The sequence below is a fragment of the Drosophila miranda genome (assembly GCF_003369915.1).
Source record: "Drosophila miranda strain MSH22 chromosome Y unlocalized genomic scaffold, D.miranda_PacBio2.1 Contig_Y1_pilon, whole genome shotgun sequence".
NCBI lineage: Eukaryota > Metazoa > Arthropoda > Insecta > Diptera > Drosophilidae > Drosophila > Drosophila miranda.
Window position 1 is genome coordinate 36,592,743 of NW_022881603.1, and position 16,684 is coordinate 36,609,426.

General features: G+C 44.0%; 1 protein-coding gene and 1 long non-coding RNA gene across 2 annotated transcripts; both read right to left on the bottom strand.

The window, feature by feature from the left end:
* Nucleotides 1–2,235: 2,235 nt before the first annotated feature.
* LOC117191024 lies at nucleotides 2,236–2,658 on the bottom strand. Its single transcript, XR_004473916.1, has 2 exons — nucleotides 2,483–2,658; nucleotides 2,236–2,429 (listed from the first exon to the last, which is right to left on the bottom strand). It is a non-coding gene; the product is annotated as an uncharacterized LOC117191024 (long non-coding RNA).
* Nucleotides 2,659–3,181: 523 nt separating this feature from the next.
* On the bottom strand, nucleotides 3,182–5,899 carry LOC117191023 (golgin subfamily A member 1-like). Its single transcript, XM_033395998.1, has 6 exons — nucleotides 5,368–5,899; nucleotides 4,498–5,283; nucleotides 4,339–4,437; nucleotides 3,864–4,277; nucleotides 3,559–3,798; nucleotides 3,182–3,485 (listed from the first exon to the last, which is right to left on the bottom strand). Exons 1-6 carry the CDS (start codon nucleotides 5,542–5,544, stop codon nucleotides 3,363–3,365), a joined length of 1,839 nt encoding a protein of 612 aa, XP_033251889.1. The 5' UTR covers nucleotides 5,545–5,899; the 3' UTR covers nucleotides 3,182–3,362.
* Between the last annotated feature and the right edge of the window lie 10,785 nt (nucleotides 5,900–16,684).

The following is a 16,684-nucleotide window of genomic DNA, read 5'->3' on the forward strand; positions in this document are numbered from 1 at the left end:
TATCGGACCGAGACGAGTTTGTTTCAAAATTTCGCCACACCCCCTTCCGCCCCCGCAAAGGATCTCTCTCGCACGCACTCTTTGTCGTGTCGTTCAATATTAGCGGCGTCTGCCGGAGGAGAGCCATACTGACTTAGTATCGGGTATAACTGTAGAGTTGCGGTGTCCGCTGCAACTCACAACGTTCCCCCTCGTTTTGTCCACATTTGGCGGGCAAGGGGAACTACCCAGCCCTGGGGTCGACAGCTAGCCGGCATTGCCCCCTGGGAAACAAGCCAAGTGTAACAAATATTCCCCAATAATTGCGAATGTCTGAATGGTTCACCATCCAAGGTCCAATTTTCGCCGAACAACATCCTGAATCTGCTTCAGCTCCAGAATATAAACAACACGTACATATCCCGGTGGGTTTACCTTTTCAATGATTGGGAATGCAGTTCCAATCATCCCCATGTTTCGATCCAAGTACAATAATTAAAGTATATAATTTAAAAGAATGGAATGAGACTCATTGTTGCTACCGATTCATACCCGATTGAGAGAGAGCAAAAAGAGAGCCTTAACCGATTTGAAGAGAACCAATAACCGTTTCGAAGAAAGCAGGAAGGCCATCTATACTATCGACTGGATTCGAGTGGTGCGCGCTAAATACAAATTTTTTGAAAGTGTATGAGCGAAAAGGATTTAAATGCAATCAATTGGAATAAATGTTGTACGTAAGTACGATTTGAGAGCGAAAATTCAGAAAACCTGCGTTATTTTTGTTTGGTTATGTACGATTTGGAATTTTAATTACGATTATGATATCAATGCTCTGTATAGCCTAGTACACAGATCAGCAAGCAATCAAGCCGGCTAAATTATTAAATAATGAAGGAAAATGTAATCTATTTAAGGCAGTCAAAAGAAGAATGTTTATCAGGCAGGCTCCGGTCTAAACATTCGCATCAATTTTCCGATTTGTTTTTGAAAACGCAAAAATTGCTGCTGCCGTTTTCGCAAAATTTAAGTTTTCTTCGTTTTTAAAACCGAAATATTTTACTCACCGAAATGAAAAGTAAACGGCATTTTACTCAACAAAACGAATCTTGCAAAGGAGAAAATAGATGGCAAAATAAATGGCCAATAATTTTTTTAACCCAATCTCAAATTTTGGTTTTGAATAAATTTGCCAATTCAACATTTTTCGTTTGGTAGGAACGGGGCTGCATCAGATTTTTTTATCGGAACGTCGGAAAGAAATTAATTCAAGCGCATAACAGCCTTATACAAAAACCGGTCATTTATTAGTAAGAAGTTTTGTGAATGGCGACCAAAAATAGTTCAGAAGTCCAAGCTACGCCCAGCATGTGATTGGGGAAGTTGTTTGGTATTTTTAAAATGGGGAAACGAGTAGTTGCTCCTACTTAATTTTAGCCAAATTAAAATTGTAATGAAAAACAGCTTAAATTTAAATAAATTAAAACATGTCTAAAAAAATTATTTTAATGAGGAATAGCCAGAGCTATTTTGTCGCGTAGATATGATTCATTATCTTCAGTTTCTTCGAATTCAGTCTCTTCGAATTCATTTTCTGTTGTTTCGGTGTCCAGGTGGTCGACAAATCCAATATTCTCCCCGATAGGGACATTACGTCTTCTGCAAATGTTGTGAAGGGCACAGCACACATTTATAATTTGGCAACAAAATATTGGCTGATAAGTCAAAGTGCGTTGCAAGCAACGGAATCGGCTTTTGAGTTCTCCAATTGTGCGACCCATGATTTGTCGTGCCTCAGCATGCTTTACGTTGAATCTGTGCTGATGAGTGCCTATTTCGGTGCTCTTATAGGGAGTCAGAACAAAACTCTCTAGAGCGTAACCCGAATCAGCCAAAACAAATTTATCGTTGATGTTCCTGGACAAATATACTTTAGCAGAAGAGTAGTTCCAAATGAAGGAGTCATTGCAGGAACCGGGGTGAGTGGCATCAACAGCTAAGATCTCCATGTTGTAGTTGCACAGAACCATGGCATTCATGCTATAAAATCCTTTGCTATTGTAGAACACGAAGTGGTTTTGTACAGGCTTTAGTATTCTGAAGTGAGTTCCATCCACACAGGCAAAAATTCGAGGCAATTGAAATTTCGCAAGGAAATAATCATGGGATTGTTGCACTTGATGATTATCCATTAGCAACGAAATTCCATCACCACATAACAGATTCTGCATCAAGGGAATAAACCTGTGAATAATCTTTCCAAATGTACTTCTTCCAACATTTATATGGTGGTCCTTAGCCACCGCCCACTGGTGGCAGACAGTGGCGAGGTATCGCATTACTGCAGCCAATTGCGTAGAGTGTGATAATGTTGAACACGCAGATGCGGCTTAACTTTCTCCAAAATCATTTTGAAAGTATGTTTGTCGACCCGAAATGACTTCACAAACCTGAAAACCTGACCATTACAATTTAAATGTTCAATTTGCCTGCTTCTGCTCACCGTTCGTCAGACATGCTAAGTACGCTGGTGTTGCATCTAAGATGTCTTGATCTTCGTAAATCGCGCACTTTCTGCCGTCGTTTTGCTTCAAAGCAAGCAATTGAAAATATAAAAGGCATTTTTATTAATTTACGAAGCAACGCTACCGGTCGATCCGCTGTTTTTGTTTGTCAGAAACGATGAGAAACATAAAACATATCGATACCAAATATTTTCGAAAACGGGAGCAACTAAAAACGAAACGTTTTGGTTGAAAACGCAAAACGCAAATTATGTGAAAAACGAAGCCTGCCGTATGTATTCAATTTTACTTTACGTTTCTCTCCCATAGCTTCCCTCCGCCAGAGCACGCACACTGCACGAGGAGGAGGGTGTGCGGGAGAGAGAATGAGTAAAAGCGTGGAAGGAGTATCGTAGCCATTCCAATTTCATTTGCTCCTTCTGGATATAATAATGATCCGCTCTGATTAAGCAATCTCTAGATCATTCTCTATAATTTTCTTCAGTCACCATATTTGTTTGCGCTCTACCTCTTATAGTCTCTGAGATCTCGCCGCTCATCAAGGTTGGCATACGGAAATACAGACATGACTGTATCGACTTTGCTATTGCTGCTAAACACAGAAACGCTTCCTTTTATACTCGGGTATAAAAAGCCCATTTGGAGATGATATGGTTTACATAAATGGTTTTTATTTATAAAAATCACAACGGTAGAAATTAATAATACTATTTAACAAAAAGGAATGCTTATTGATGAACAAAATAACACAGTGAGGCGTATGTAGTTTGTACATATGCATGAACATTATGAATTTGACTACAGACGAAGACAAATAGATACGTGAAATATTGCAAAGGGCGAATATTGGAAGGTATTTTAAGCAGGTTTCATGCCAAACCAACTCATTTTCCAATTCAATGTGTCGTGTAACAGTTTTTCTTCCACAGATGTCAGCTGCAGTAAAGTGGAGACGGCACGGATGAGGTGACGGGCTTCGACCTAACAGGAAGCATGCAAACAGATGGATATAGGATACATATACTATGATGAGCAAGCAGATAATTTAACATACCTCTCGACTTGTTAAGAACTTCACAACAACATGCTTTAGATATTGGAAATTGACATCGTCCATTATGATGCAGTTGGCTTTGTCGCCGCCTGCAAGCGACTCGAGCGCTGTGCTATGGTTCCTATAGGGAGTTATAGCTTGATGATGGGATTCACTCTCTGAGGAGATTTGCGAGCTGCGGAATTCCTTTTGCATGGTTTTTTTCAGATCTACCAATCTCTGATTAAGCGTTTTTATTGTCTGATTTCCGGCAAAGCATAGAAACATTGAGTCTAAGTACCACGAATACTTCACTTCCATCTCACCTTATTTTTCTCCATGATCTCCAGCTGTACTGCTTCATACTTAGCAAGCTTCTGGATATTTTCCTCTGCCGCACTGCTAACCTGCTGCAGGGCTTTCTGGGCCTCGCCCATGTCATTTTCAAGCTGCTTAGTTCTATCCTGCAATTCGATCGCTTCGATGCGCTCGAGGCGCAGTTGCTGCCGTAGTATATCTTCGCTTTGAGAGATCTCCGCATTTCGAAGTATTGACGTCATTTTCTCCTCGCGTTCGACTTCCAATTGGATGAGGGTCTCCTCGAGTTGGTCTTGCTTTTCGCTCAGCTGTGTTCGCAGCTTCCTTGCCACCTGCACGGCATTTGTGGCATATTCGCCAAATCTGTCGTCGGCTGCCGCGAGACGTGCCTTGAGATCTTTAACCTCTGTTTCCAAAATTTGCTAAGAAAATTCAATTCGTTTACGAAATCACCATCACACAAGTGTAATGTGTAACACTCACAGATTTGTTTCGCTCAAAGATGATTTGCTGCTCATTCTCCTCTCGACACTCCTTCAGTGCCAGATTCAGCTCATCGATCTCCTCCTCCAGTAGCCTGACCTACACTCAAATTGCGTAAACAAGGTATAAGAATACTGGTAATGGTATATTAATGATTACCTTATCATCTCGTTGTTTCACTTCGTCAATGGCTTTCTCCAGCTCAAATGCCACTTGCTTGCGAGTCTCTATGGCATCGTCTCGTGCCTTGAGCGCCTTGCGCTTCTCAGTCGTTTCCTCTGCCACTTGCTTTGATAGTCGACTAACTTGCGTTTCCAGCGCCAGGTTCTGTCCACTCCAAGAACCCTTGATATCGGACAGCTGCAGGTGGGCCTCTTCCAGGTGCTGCTCGAGCAGTTTGTGCTCTCGTATGAGTGCCTGCACTTGCTGCTCTGGGCTAAGCTTGGTGAGGGATTCCATTCGAGACTCCTCTACTATATTCATGCGCAGCTTTAGATTTCTGTTCTCCTCTTGCACAGTCGCCAGGGTGGTGGTCAGAAGATTCTTTTCCTGCTGCGTGCCATGTCGCAGGCGCTGCAGCTCATCGCGCAGCTCTTCTGCAACTGATTCAATCGGTTGCAGGCGTTCCAGTTCCTCGGACAGATTCTCAATTTGCTGACTATGCTGACGCATCGAACCCATTCGATCCACGGCTTCTTGCTCGCGGAAGATAAGGAGATTTTTCAACTTGTCTATTTCCACTTGCTGTAGATTTTGAATCTTTTCCTGCCCCTCGCAGTACATATCCTTCTGGGTTTGGGCCACTCTAACGCTCTCCAATAGGATCTCGTTGGTCTTGTCGACGCGCATCTTTTCCTCCTGCAGCTGCAGCAGGCTCTGGCTGAGACTGGACACTTTGGTGGTGAGCTCACTGCATTGGCTACGCAACTGGCACAGTTGTTCAGACTTTAACAGATGTTAACAGAAGAACAGACGTTATACCATACTCGCAGTGTTTATACACACAAAAATAGACTTTTTGCCTCTTACCTCGTTGTAGATACTGCCACCGCCCACATCATCAGCCGAGTTGGAATTAATGCTAACTCGGCGGCTCCGTAGCCGATAATTATTGTTGTTAGTATAGCGCTGCTGGGGCTGGGATGCCGACGTAGACACATCTTCGCCGGTCTCCTCCTTGATTTTGTTTTTCAGCGTCGCAAACATTCTGATTACTGCTGATATTACGAGGCCAGGCGGGCAGTGCCGTCCTCCTGCTGTTGCGAATCGAATCTTTTTGTGTATGCCTGCGAATCCAAGCAAAGCTAATGGAATGGTCTATCTGCGTGGGTGGCCGCTCAGTAAACGTGCCCCTGGAGTGTTTATAGCATTTAATGTGCTACTTGTTTATCAGAAATATGTAAATTCTTTTTTTTTTTTTTTAGGGTTTAAGTTACCAAGCTACACGTGAGTAGCGTGGGATTATTTGGCCGCCCGCCTTTTGAAGGTGGAAATTGCCAAGTCAAAGAATAGAAGATGTTGGAGTACTGTTTATAGCTTTACATCAATTTCGTCGATGAAGTCAATTAGTGTTTGGTACGCGCTGATGTTTTCTTTTTCAAAGAATTTGTAAATATCATTATATTTTCTTAGAGATGGGAAGTTTTGCCTTGTTGTGTTGTACCACTAACCATACAGTATATAGATGTGCCAGTTCATACAACTAAAGCGTCACACACTGGCTAGCGCGTTCAGTACCCCAGAGTGACGTCATCATGAGAGAGAGAGCGAAGAGAGAACATCTTTGCATGTGTTAGTACACACGCAATATGTTTCGACAAAAATATGTGATTGTATGCTTTTTCAGATTTTTTTGAACTCTCTCAGGTCTGGTTCTGTTTTGCCACCAGCATGTTTTAGTGTATGGGTGCACATGCATTCTCACGTACTTTGCGTGCGTGTGTTTAGTATTGCTAGCCGCTAGAACTGAAATTTGAGTTTGGTTCTTGTTTTGGGTCTTTTGATGGACTGACCTACCGCCACAAAATAAATGAAGAATGGGCAGGGGGTGGGGGTATGGTACACTAGGGCGCGGGAAATGAAATAAAAGCTGTTATTTGTTTGATTTATACCACAAAATATAAAATATTACAATAATATAATTACACATTTATTTCCTTATTTTAAAAGGGTTTATTATAAATTATAAAACTTATGCAAACGCCGTCGGTTCTCGACTTTTTTGTTTATTATAACTAAAACAATGATGTATCTAAATATACAATATAAGAAAAAATATATATATACTTAAATAAATATGCATAAATATAAATGGAATTGGTTTTACATACATATATTTCAAATCAATTGTCAATCGCGCGGTTTCCGACGGGAATCTGCAAAGCAAAATTTAGATGCCGGTCGCACCTTGAATACTCTCATGGACAATACCCATACATTTTATAATTCAATTATAAAATATCTTATGTACATACACATGTACATAAATATTAAAGTTTATTACATTCGTATATTTTGTTTTGATATATTTAATCGGCATTTCGAGACAAAGTCTCACAAATTCAATTTAAAAAGAAGCATAGTACAAAAATGTATAATTTTAACGTCAAAATAGATAAGCATGCAGACTGGTTTAAATTTTCCGATCCGTGCTTTGTACACCGAAATCATCTGCTCAATCAGTTTGTTTTGATTTTGATTAGAAAAAATTGTAAATGGTTAACAGATAGGATGATAGGGAATCAAAATGAAAATCATACGAGAAGAAGCTCAAAATTTGGCGGCAGTAGGATTTTTTATTTCATTTTACAAAATGTATGTAAGTTAACGACAAAGTTGCCAAAACACCAGCAACCGACACGAGCCGCTCCAGATCGCCAAAACTGCTGGATCAGCGTCTGGACGATATCCGCCAACGGCGAGGGATTCCGAGAAATACCTCGCGACGGCTGAACTGCTGTCGTTGCATCGCTGCAACATTCCGCGGTCGCGAACCCACAGTAAGAATAGGGCCTCAAAATATATTGAAAAGTAGTCTTTAATTATTCGTCAAATAAAGAACACGGACTTCGTCCGCAAGAAAACTCAATACGTTGAATTTATTAATATAAAAATTTAACTTGTATAAGTTTATTATATTTTGCTTATTTTTTATTTTCATTTACATATATGTATGTATCTAACAGATTTAATTTTAGGCGGGGAACATGGATGTGAACATGGAACATGGATTAATTTTTGACCCCATTTAATATATAATGGCCTCCTCGTGGTGTTCCCTGGGTACCGATCTTCAATCGGGAGCCAATTTGAGCGGCGACTTTAAGTACATTGTATGTATGTATTTACGTACATATGTATATACAGTATGTCTATTAATTGTTTGCAAAATGTAAAAAGGCACATAAGTTTGACTTCAACATGGAAAATATGAGTAAAGGCATAAGTTGGGGGAATTTTTTTTATTAACTGTTATCAAAATGTGTTTAAGCTGTAGGTATGACGAAAAAAAAGGGCAAAATTCCAAGACACACGGTAAAGAAATTAAAAAAAAAACAAAAAAGCGGCATGTATGACTCTGTCTATTAATTCTTTGCAATATGTAAACACTGATTGAAAGAAGACGAAGGAAAAACAAACGGGACATCAAAATCAAAAACGATCAGACGCGTGCTTTTCTTAAGTCTTCTTTGCAGTCATTCGTTTACAAATTTTCTTGCATTCAGTTCAGTTTCTTGTGTTATTTGAAGTTTTAGCAATGCCCGGTAAACGAACCGAAGATAATCTGATACAATTGGTTTATTTTAATTATGGCAAAGGAAAGACAGCTAAAGAGTTGGCCAAGATGTTCAATATTAAGTTGAGAACAGTCTATAATATTATTAATCGTGCGGAAAAAGAAAATAGGCTGGAATTGCAGACCTCTACCGGCAGACCAAAGAAGCTTTCTCGGCGGGATTGCTCGAAAATATTGAAAACCGTGGAAAATAAGCCTCAAACAAGCCTCAGAGAGTTGGTCAATGATATAAAAATTAATCTAAACAAGACCGTTTGCCCTGAGACTGTGCGAAAAGTTTTAAATGTCCACAGATATTCCTCACACGTGGCAAGGAAGAAGCCGTTACTATCCACAGCTTGCCAAATTTCACAGTGGGCACAATGTTCTTTGACTGGAGGGCTGTATTCGGCTTACGCCAAACTTTTCCAGGCCCATCATTATAATACAGCATGATCTTGGTTTCGTCACAAAAAATCACGTCGTTCCAGTACTCGAGAGACTTGTCAACATTAAATATCGCAAAGTTTAAGCGTTTCTCAATATTAGCTGTGGATAGCAACGGCTTCTTCCTTGCCACGTGTGAGGAATATCTGTGGACATTTAAAACTTTTCGCACAGTCTCAGGGCAAACGGTCTTGTTTAGATTAATTTTTATATCATTGACCAACTCTCTGAGGCTTGTTTGAGGCTTATTTTCCACGGTTTTCAATATTTTCGAGCAATCCCGCCGAGAAAGCTTCTTTGGTCTGCCGGTAGAGGTCTGCAATTCCAGCCTATTTTCTTTTTCCGCACGTTTAATAATATTATAGACTGTTCTCAACTTAATATTGAACATCTTGGCCAACTCTTTAGCTGTCTTTCCTTTGCCATAATTAAAATAAACCAATTGTATCAGATTATCTTCGGTTAGTTTACCGGGCATTGCTAAAACTTCAAATAACACAAGAAACTGAACTGAATGCAAGAAAATTTGTAAACGAATGACTGCAAAGAAGACTTAAGAAAAGCACGCGTCTGATCGTTTTTGATTTTGATGTCCCGTTTGTTTTTCCTTCGTCTTCTTTCAATCAGTGTTTACATATTGCAAAGAATTAATAGACAGAGTCATACATGCCGCTTTTTTGTTTTTTTTTAATTTCTTTACCGTTTGTCTTGGAATTTTGCCCTTTTTTTCGTCATACCTACAGCTTAAACACATTTTGATAACAGTTAATAAAAAAAATTCCCCCAACTTATGCCTTTACTCATATTTTCCATGTTGAAGTCAAACTTATGTGCCTTTTTACATTTTGCAAACAATTAATAGACATACTGTATATTATTGCCGAGCCGGCAACGCCTCCAAATCTGGGGCCGTACGTTTGATAAGCCTCCCGCGTTCAATAGGCCTCCCGTGGTTTGTTCTTCAAGTTGGTTTTATTCAGGTGTTTCATTTACAATATCGGGGCGGGTTGTTAAACTATGGGAGCTAGAGCTAAAAAACTTGTACCGCTTCAGTAAACTTTTTCCGCTGCCTTTCTTTTCGTTCTTCCTCTTCATGGCCTATAGCTGCCGTTCGCCCTGATTAACCCTTTGCTCGGCGCGGTTAATGTTTGTGCTGTTAACGTCTGTGCTGTTAGGCGCAGTGATATTTAGAGCTGTTAGGCGCAGTGATATTTAGAGCTGCCACTGCGGTTTCTGCCGTAACATATATGTAGTTACATATATGAACATTCTTAAGGCATATCCTCTATTTATAGAAAGAAATATATATATTTATGCAAATTTATATAAGTATATATATATTTTTTCTTATATTGTATAATTAGATACATCATTGTTTTAGTTATAATAAACAAAAAAGTCGAGAATTTAATTTATAATAAACCTGTTTAAAATAAGGAAATAAATGTGTAATTATATTATTGTAATATTTTATATTTTATGGTATAAATCAAACAAATAACAGCTTTTATTTCATTTCCCGCGCCCTAGTGTACCATACCCCCACCCCCTGCCCATTCTTCATTTATTTTGTGGCGGTAGTTCAGTCCATCAAAAGACCCAAGACAAGAACCAAACTCAAATTTCAGTTCTAGCGGCCAGCAATACTAAACACACACACGCAAAGTACGTGAGAATGCATGTGCACCCATACACTAAAACATGCTGGTGGCAAAACAGAACCGGACCTGAGAGAGTTCAAAAAATCTGAAAAAGCATACAATCACATATTTTGTCGAAACATATTGCGTGTGTACTAACACATGCAAAGATGTTCTCTCTGCGCTCTCTCTCTCATGATGACGTCACTCTGGGGTACTGAACGCGCTAGCCAGTGTGTGACGCTTTCGTTGTATGAACTGGCACATCTATATACTGTATGGTTAGGTTAGGTTAGGTTAGGTTGAGGCGGCTGCCGGGCTCGCTCGGAACCCGTCACACTTAGGCCGGTTTCGGCCCGTTGTGATACCGCATAGGATCATTTCCTTCCTGCGTTGTGAGACTTCCTGTCAGCAATTATCCCAGCCAGATGCTCTCACAAAGTTCGCTATCCTCCTGGGACATAGTTTGGACATCTCTGAGATGTCGTGTAGAAAGGCTGAGCCCAGGTGCTGTAGCCTTCTTCTGCTGAGAGCTGGGCAGGAGGAGAACAGATGTTCCACTGTCTCCTCCTCTTCCTCGTCTCTACAGCTGCGACAAAAATCGTTATGTGGGGCCCCCAGCCTGTTAGCGTGGGTGCCTATTAGCCAGTGTCCCGTGAGGGAACGTGTGACCACGCTGCACCTTTTCCTGCTTAACTTGAGGAGCTCGGAGGTGCGCTTCATGTCCATGGTCGGCCATGTTTGCCGAGTTGTGCGACATCGTGGCACTGTTTGCCACATATCGTTGTTTAGTCGCTTGTATTGCTCCCTTATAATGAGCTTACAGGTGGCCATTGGCATACAGATATCCTCCTTGTCTTGGAGAAGGGGGATTGTAGTGCCAGATCTGGCCAGCTCGTCCGCTATACAGTTGCCCTCGATGTCCCGGTGGCCCGGGACCCAAATCAGGCTAATAGCAAATTGCTGAGCCATCTCGTGCAGAGATTTGCGGCAGTCTGCCACGGTGGCCGAGTTCGAGGAAATCGCGCTCAGCGATTTGATCGCAGCCTGGCTGTCGCTATAAATGTTTAGCTTGGTTGCCGTGACGGCAGCCGCTTGTAGGCAGTCTAGAGCCTCCCTGATTGCTATGACTTCCGCTTGAAAGACACTGCAATGATCTGGGAGTCTGAAGGAATGCCTTATGCTTAGCTGTTCAGAGTAGATTCCCCCTCCGACTCTGTCGTCCAGCTTTGATCCATCTGTGAAGATGTTTATGGCCCCATCTGGGCCTGGGAGTCCCTCGAGCCATTCGTCTCTGTGAGGGATGATTGTGTCGAAGGGAGTGTCTGTGTACTCTCTTGGAACTTGGTAGTCTGTTTTTGAGGGGACGGTACTGCTATTATTTAATATGGCTGAGTGACCTATGCACTGTGTCACCCATTGATCTGAGTCTCTTAGACGTATTGCTGCTGCTTCTGCCCGTTCCTTTCCTGCGAGGTCAAGGCTCTGTAGGCATAGGATGGCATTTAGCGCATCATTTGGGGTGGTGCGAAGAGCTCCGCTGATGCATAGGGCGGCAGTCCGCTGGACTTTGCCCAGTTGCTTGGTGATCGCCCTTTTTGATAGGGCCGGCCACCACACCGTAACTCCGTAGAGTAGTATTGGTCTAACTATAGCTTGATATATCCATTGGACTATGCTTGGGTTCATACCCCATCTTAGCCCAATAGCTTTTTTGCATGTGTAGAGTGCAGTCATTGCCTTCTTCACTCTGTCTTTGACATTCAGGTTCCAGCTAAGCTTCTTGTCAATTACCAACCCTAAGTAACTGGCACTGTCGCTAAAGGAGAGCCTGCATCCTTGTAGTATTGGAGGGTTGAGGGGCGGGACCTTGTATTTATTTGTGAATAGTACGAGTTCCGTTTTTGAGGGATTTACTCCCAGACCGCGCGATTCTGTCCAATCCGACAGTTGCGCTAGCTTTGTGGACATTAAGTCGCACAGTGTTTGGGGGTATTTCCCCGAGAAGATAATCGCAACGTCGTCCGCATAGGCCACGACATTGCAGCCCCCCCCTTCTAGGTCACATAGAATCTTGTTGACTGCTATGTTCCACAGAAGAGGAGACAGGACACCACCTTGCGGGGTGCCTCTGTTGACATACCTTGACTGGGCGGACGATCCCATCGATGATGTCACCGTCCTGCATGTGAGCAATTGATCAATGAGCATCACCAAGTGACGGTCCACCCCCAGGTCAGTCAGGGCTTCTGTAATGGCGCCCGGTACAACGTTGTTGAAAGCTCCCTCAATATCGAGAAAGGCTATGAGTGAGTACTCTTTGTGATGCAGAGATTTCTCTACCGCTGAGATCACTTCATGAAGAGCCGTTTCCGTGGATTTTCCTTTCCGGTAGGCATGCTGTGCGCCTGACAGCAACTGAGGGTGTATAGTTGTCCTCAGTTGCAGCCCGACGAGTCTCTCAAAGGTTTTGAGAAGGAAGGACGATAGGCTGATTGGTCTAAAGTCTTTTGCAGCTGAGTGCGAGGCTTTCCCAGCTTTGGGAATGAAGACTATCTTTGCCTTAAGCCATGTTCGCGGGATTGTACCCACAGCCAGTATCTTCCTGAAGATACCTTGTAGCCAGTTGATGGCCGTATCCCCGGCCTTCTGAAGTTGGGCCGGGATTACCTGGTCTGGGCCTGGCGATTTGAACGGGTTGAAGCTGTTTATTGCCCAGCTTATGTTACCTTTTGTGAGGATGTGATCCATCGAGGTTACCGGTCCCTCTCCTGGAAGATGTGCCGTCTCGATGGTTGTGCAACCTGGAAAATGTGTGTCTAGTAGAATCTGCAGGGACTCCTCACTGGAGTTAGTCCACGTGCCGTCATTCCTTTTAAGATACCCTACCGAGGGGTTAGTTTTTGAGAGAATCTTGCGAAGCCTTGCGGCCTCTGACGTTTCCTCAATTTCCGAGCAAAATTTTTGCCAAGAGGCCCTTTTTGCTTACCTTGTTTCCTTTTTATATAGTGACAGACTGATTTTGTAGTCTGCCCAGTGGCTCTCCTCGTTCGCGCTTTTGGCCCTATTGAAGAGGGTCCTGCAGCTTTTACGTAGGATGTCTATTTGTTTTGACCACCAGGGGGTTTCTTTTTCCCCTAGGTTTGCTAGAGGGGCCAGCTGCCGCGAAGGCTTTGTTGCATGCCTCTGTGAACCTGTTTACTAGGCGATCTAGGTCGTCTTTTGTGTCAGGGCATGATGGTGCTTTGGAGGGGAGTAAGTCCTCCAGGGCTGAGCTATATTTTTCCCAGTTGGCTTACCTGGGATTAATATAGTCCTTAGGTTTCGGACACTCGAGGGATAGTGTGGTCTCGATGTATCTGTGGTCAGAGAAAGAGTGGTCATCAAGGACTTGCCAACTCTTGACTATGTCTAACAGGTTGGAAGACACTAGGGTGATGTCAATAACCTCCTGTCGATTTTTAATTATAAAAGTGGGGTCGTTGCCCCGATTACAAATAAGTAGATTTGAGTTGAGGATGAAGCTGAAAAGTGACTCACCCCTTACATTTGTGTTCGAGCTCCCCCATTGAGTGTGGTGAGCGTTGGCATCGCAACCTATTAATAGGTCTATGTCCGACCTCTCGCTGTCGCTGGCTAGTTTGCGAACCAGGTCGTTGGGAGGATCGTTTCCCTCATGGGCCATGTAGGACGACATCAGCCTTAGATGTGTCCCCTTCAGCTCTAGGCTTGCCGCCGTGTTGTCGCTATCGCTATAGTTATGGAGCAGAAAGATATTAAGGTGCTTTCTGGCGAGAATGCAGGTGCGGGTTTTACCTTCATGTTGAGCTACAATTATCTTGTACTCCTTCGACCCTAGTCCACAAACCTTGTCTCCCACTATCCAAGGTTCCTGGATCAGGGCTACGTCTGCTCCGCTCTCTTCGAGGCGGAGTATAAGAGAAGCGGATGCCGCCTTACAGTGGTGGAGATTGATCTAAAGGAGCCTCAAGGACATCCTTTGTGTTCTCCACCACTGTAATGTCGGCATCCGGATCGTCCTCGACTTCCTCGTGGCAACACATCGCCTCGAAGTCGCATCTCAGCGTGCCATCGGTGGAGTAGCCCTCTGGGTCTATCTCTGTGTGATCGTCGGGTGCTTCGATCTCCGAGGCAGCGTCCTGCTCAACTGGCTTGTCGACAGGACGTGCCTCGGCCGCCGCATCCGACTTGTAGACCTTTACGGTCACAGAGCTGAACCCAAAATTGAGCTCGCCTTTGGCAGCCTCAATCGGGGCCAGCGACTCTTTGTTGAGGACGACCACCGCCTGGTTTGTGGGGCCCTGTGTCGTCTCAACTTTGACCACCTTCCAATCTGCTGTTGGGAGGTGGGGGTTGCATCTTTGCAACATTTTTAGGATGCGCTCCGGCTCCTTCATGGAGGCGGGCACCCAGACTCTCGCCCTTGGTCTACTGGGCACTTCGCTCCAGTCTACAGCGACGAGCTTCGCCCCTGGGTAGACTTCCCCGACTTGCGCTACCGCTGCTTTGTACAGCTGTACGGAGCGCTCGTCTTCACAGGCTACGATTTTTATGCAGCCCTGGTACCAGCCCATGTCTTTGCAGACGGGGGGGGTCCAGGCTGCTTTTCCAGCAGCTCGAAGCAGCGGTCGGCCAGTGCCGCTTCCACCCACTTCCACTGGTTTCTAGGTATCCGGGAGTCCGCGCTGCCTTTGTCCAGGACGCCAATCAGCGTCCTTTCTCTGGCAATCTGCGCGAATGATGTGTTAGGCAGCACTCTGGAGCGCTTCGGTGTCGGCCCCGGAGTCTCTTGTGAGCGCTGCCTTTTTGGCTGAGGGGCTTCCTTCTTCGGTGCTTCCTTGCCAAAGTTCGGCAGCACCTTCGAGGCCCACTCAACCTTCTTTATCCATTTGTCCGTCGGGCTGGACATCTGGCTTGCGTTCTGCCGACGGAGAATATTGCCAGCACTCCTTCTGTCGGCATATGTAAAAGATTTGGCTTGGACACTAGTAGATGGTGACTCATCACCCGCCACTTTACCAGCAGGCAGAGCAGCCGCAGGATTGCATAGCCACTCTGCCAAGGTATCGATTTTGGGAGCCAATTCACCACCCACCCCGACACCGGGATGGGACCCCTTTGGGCTCTCCCTAGCATCTTCCGCCGCGCAGGTTTTCCCTGCTGATTTGCGGGTCGGGCCAGGCCTTTGGGCCGCTGCCTTCCCCTGTTTGGGATTGCTCCCTGTTGGCATTTGGGGAGTGCCAGACTCATTTTTTTTGTTTTTAAATTCTTCCATTCTTTTCCCACGAGCTGCAGAGAAGGGGTACGGTCCGTCCGGGCAGAGATCCACGTTGCCCGGATAAGGCATACTTAGAACAGGGGGCTGCCAAGTCCCTGAGCTGTATGGTTAGTGGTTGTACTTCGTACAATTGAAAATTAAATGCGTGGCGTTATCGATACTATCGCATGTATCACATATGTTACTAGGAACTACATGCATTTTGGCGAGAGTGTGCCTATCGAATGCGTTACCACTCTAGGAAATTCCCCTTGATCCCTTAGGTTGGGGGAAGTTCTATCAAAAAGGATCGGATATCTAGCCTTGACCTCAGCTCTAGTTAGGTTTCCAGTGTCATGCACTTTTGAATGGCGTACGCTTTTTTCCTGGCCTCACACTGCGGGTGGGTGGCAGCATGTTCCCCCTTGCAGTTAGCACAGACCAGCCCTGAGCAGATAATATCTTTGCTGTGATCTTGTCCGCATTTGAAACATTTCGCTCCACTCTTGCAATGTTGTGCCAGATGGCCAAACCTAAAACACCTGAAACATTGAATAAGCTGAACAAAAGGTTTCACTTCTACTTTAGAATATAGAAAATTGATTTTGGTTGGTAACTGCTCTCCTCTGAACCAGAGTTTCACCCTGCCAGTAGGTACACGTTCACCCGATGCTCTATCCCTTCGCATGACTAAAGATTCGGGTTGAGTACCCTTGAGCAGCGAAAACACTGTTTTCCACTAGCCCGTTTGCACACTCCGCCGACCCGCACACAATCTTGCACCTGCCATAGCCCATTCTAGCAACCTCCTCGATATCGCTAATGCCCTGTTTCAGCAGCAGATCGGATAGATCAAACTGGTTTATAGCAATTCTGGCATTATTCGCACTCATTTTGTCGATACAAACAATGTATGGGCCTTTATGCCCCTCATAATACTTGTTAACGATGATTTTGCGGTTATTTCAGTCTTCTCTCTCTCTTTCGTCGTAGAAATGTTTGATGTCATGCTTGTTGTCGTGTTCGTGGACATGTTTTTCCGACACGTTCGTCGACAAGTTTGGTTTCTTGCACAGCAGTTTAGAAGCCAAAAGCTGCGGAGCCTTTTTTGCCGCCATCTTTACTCCTACCCGCATGGCGGATTTAGCTTCTCCTTCCCTTTTTTTCAGCGTTTCCATGCGAATTTTAACTCCCGTCGCCTTCTCC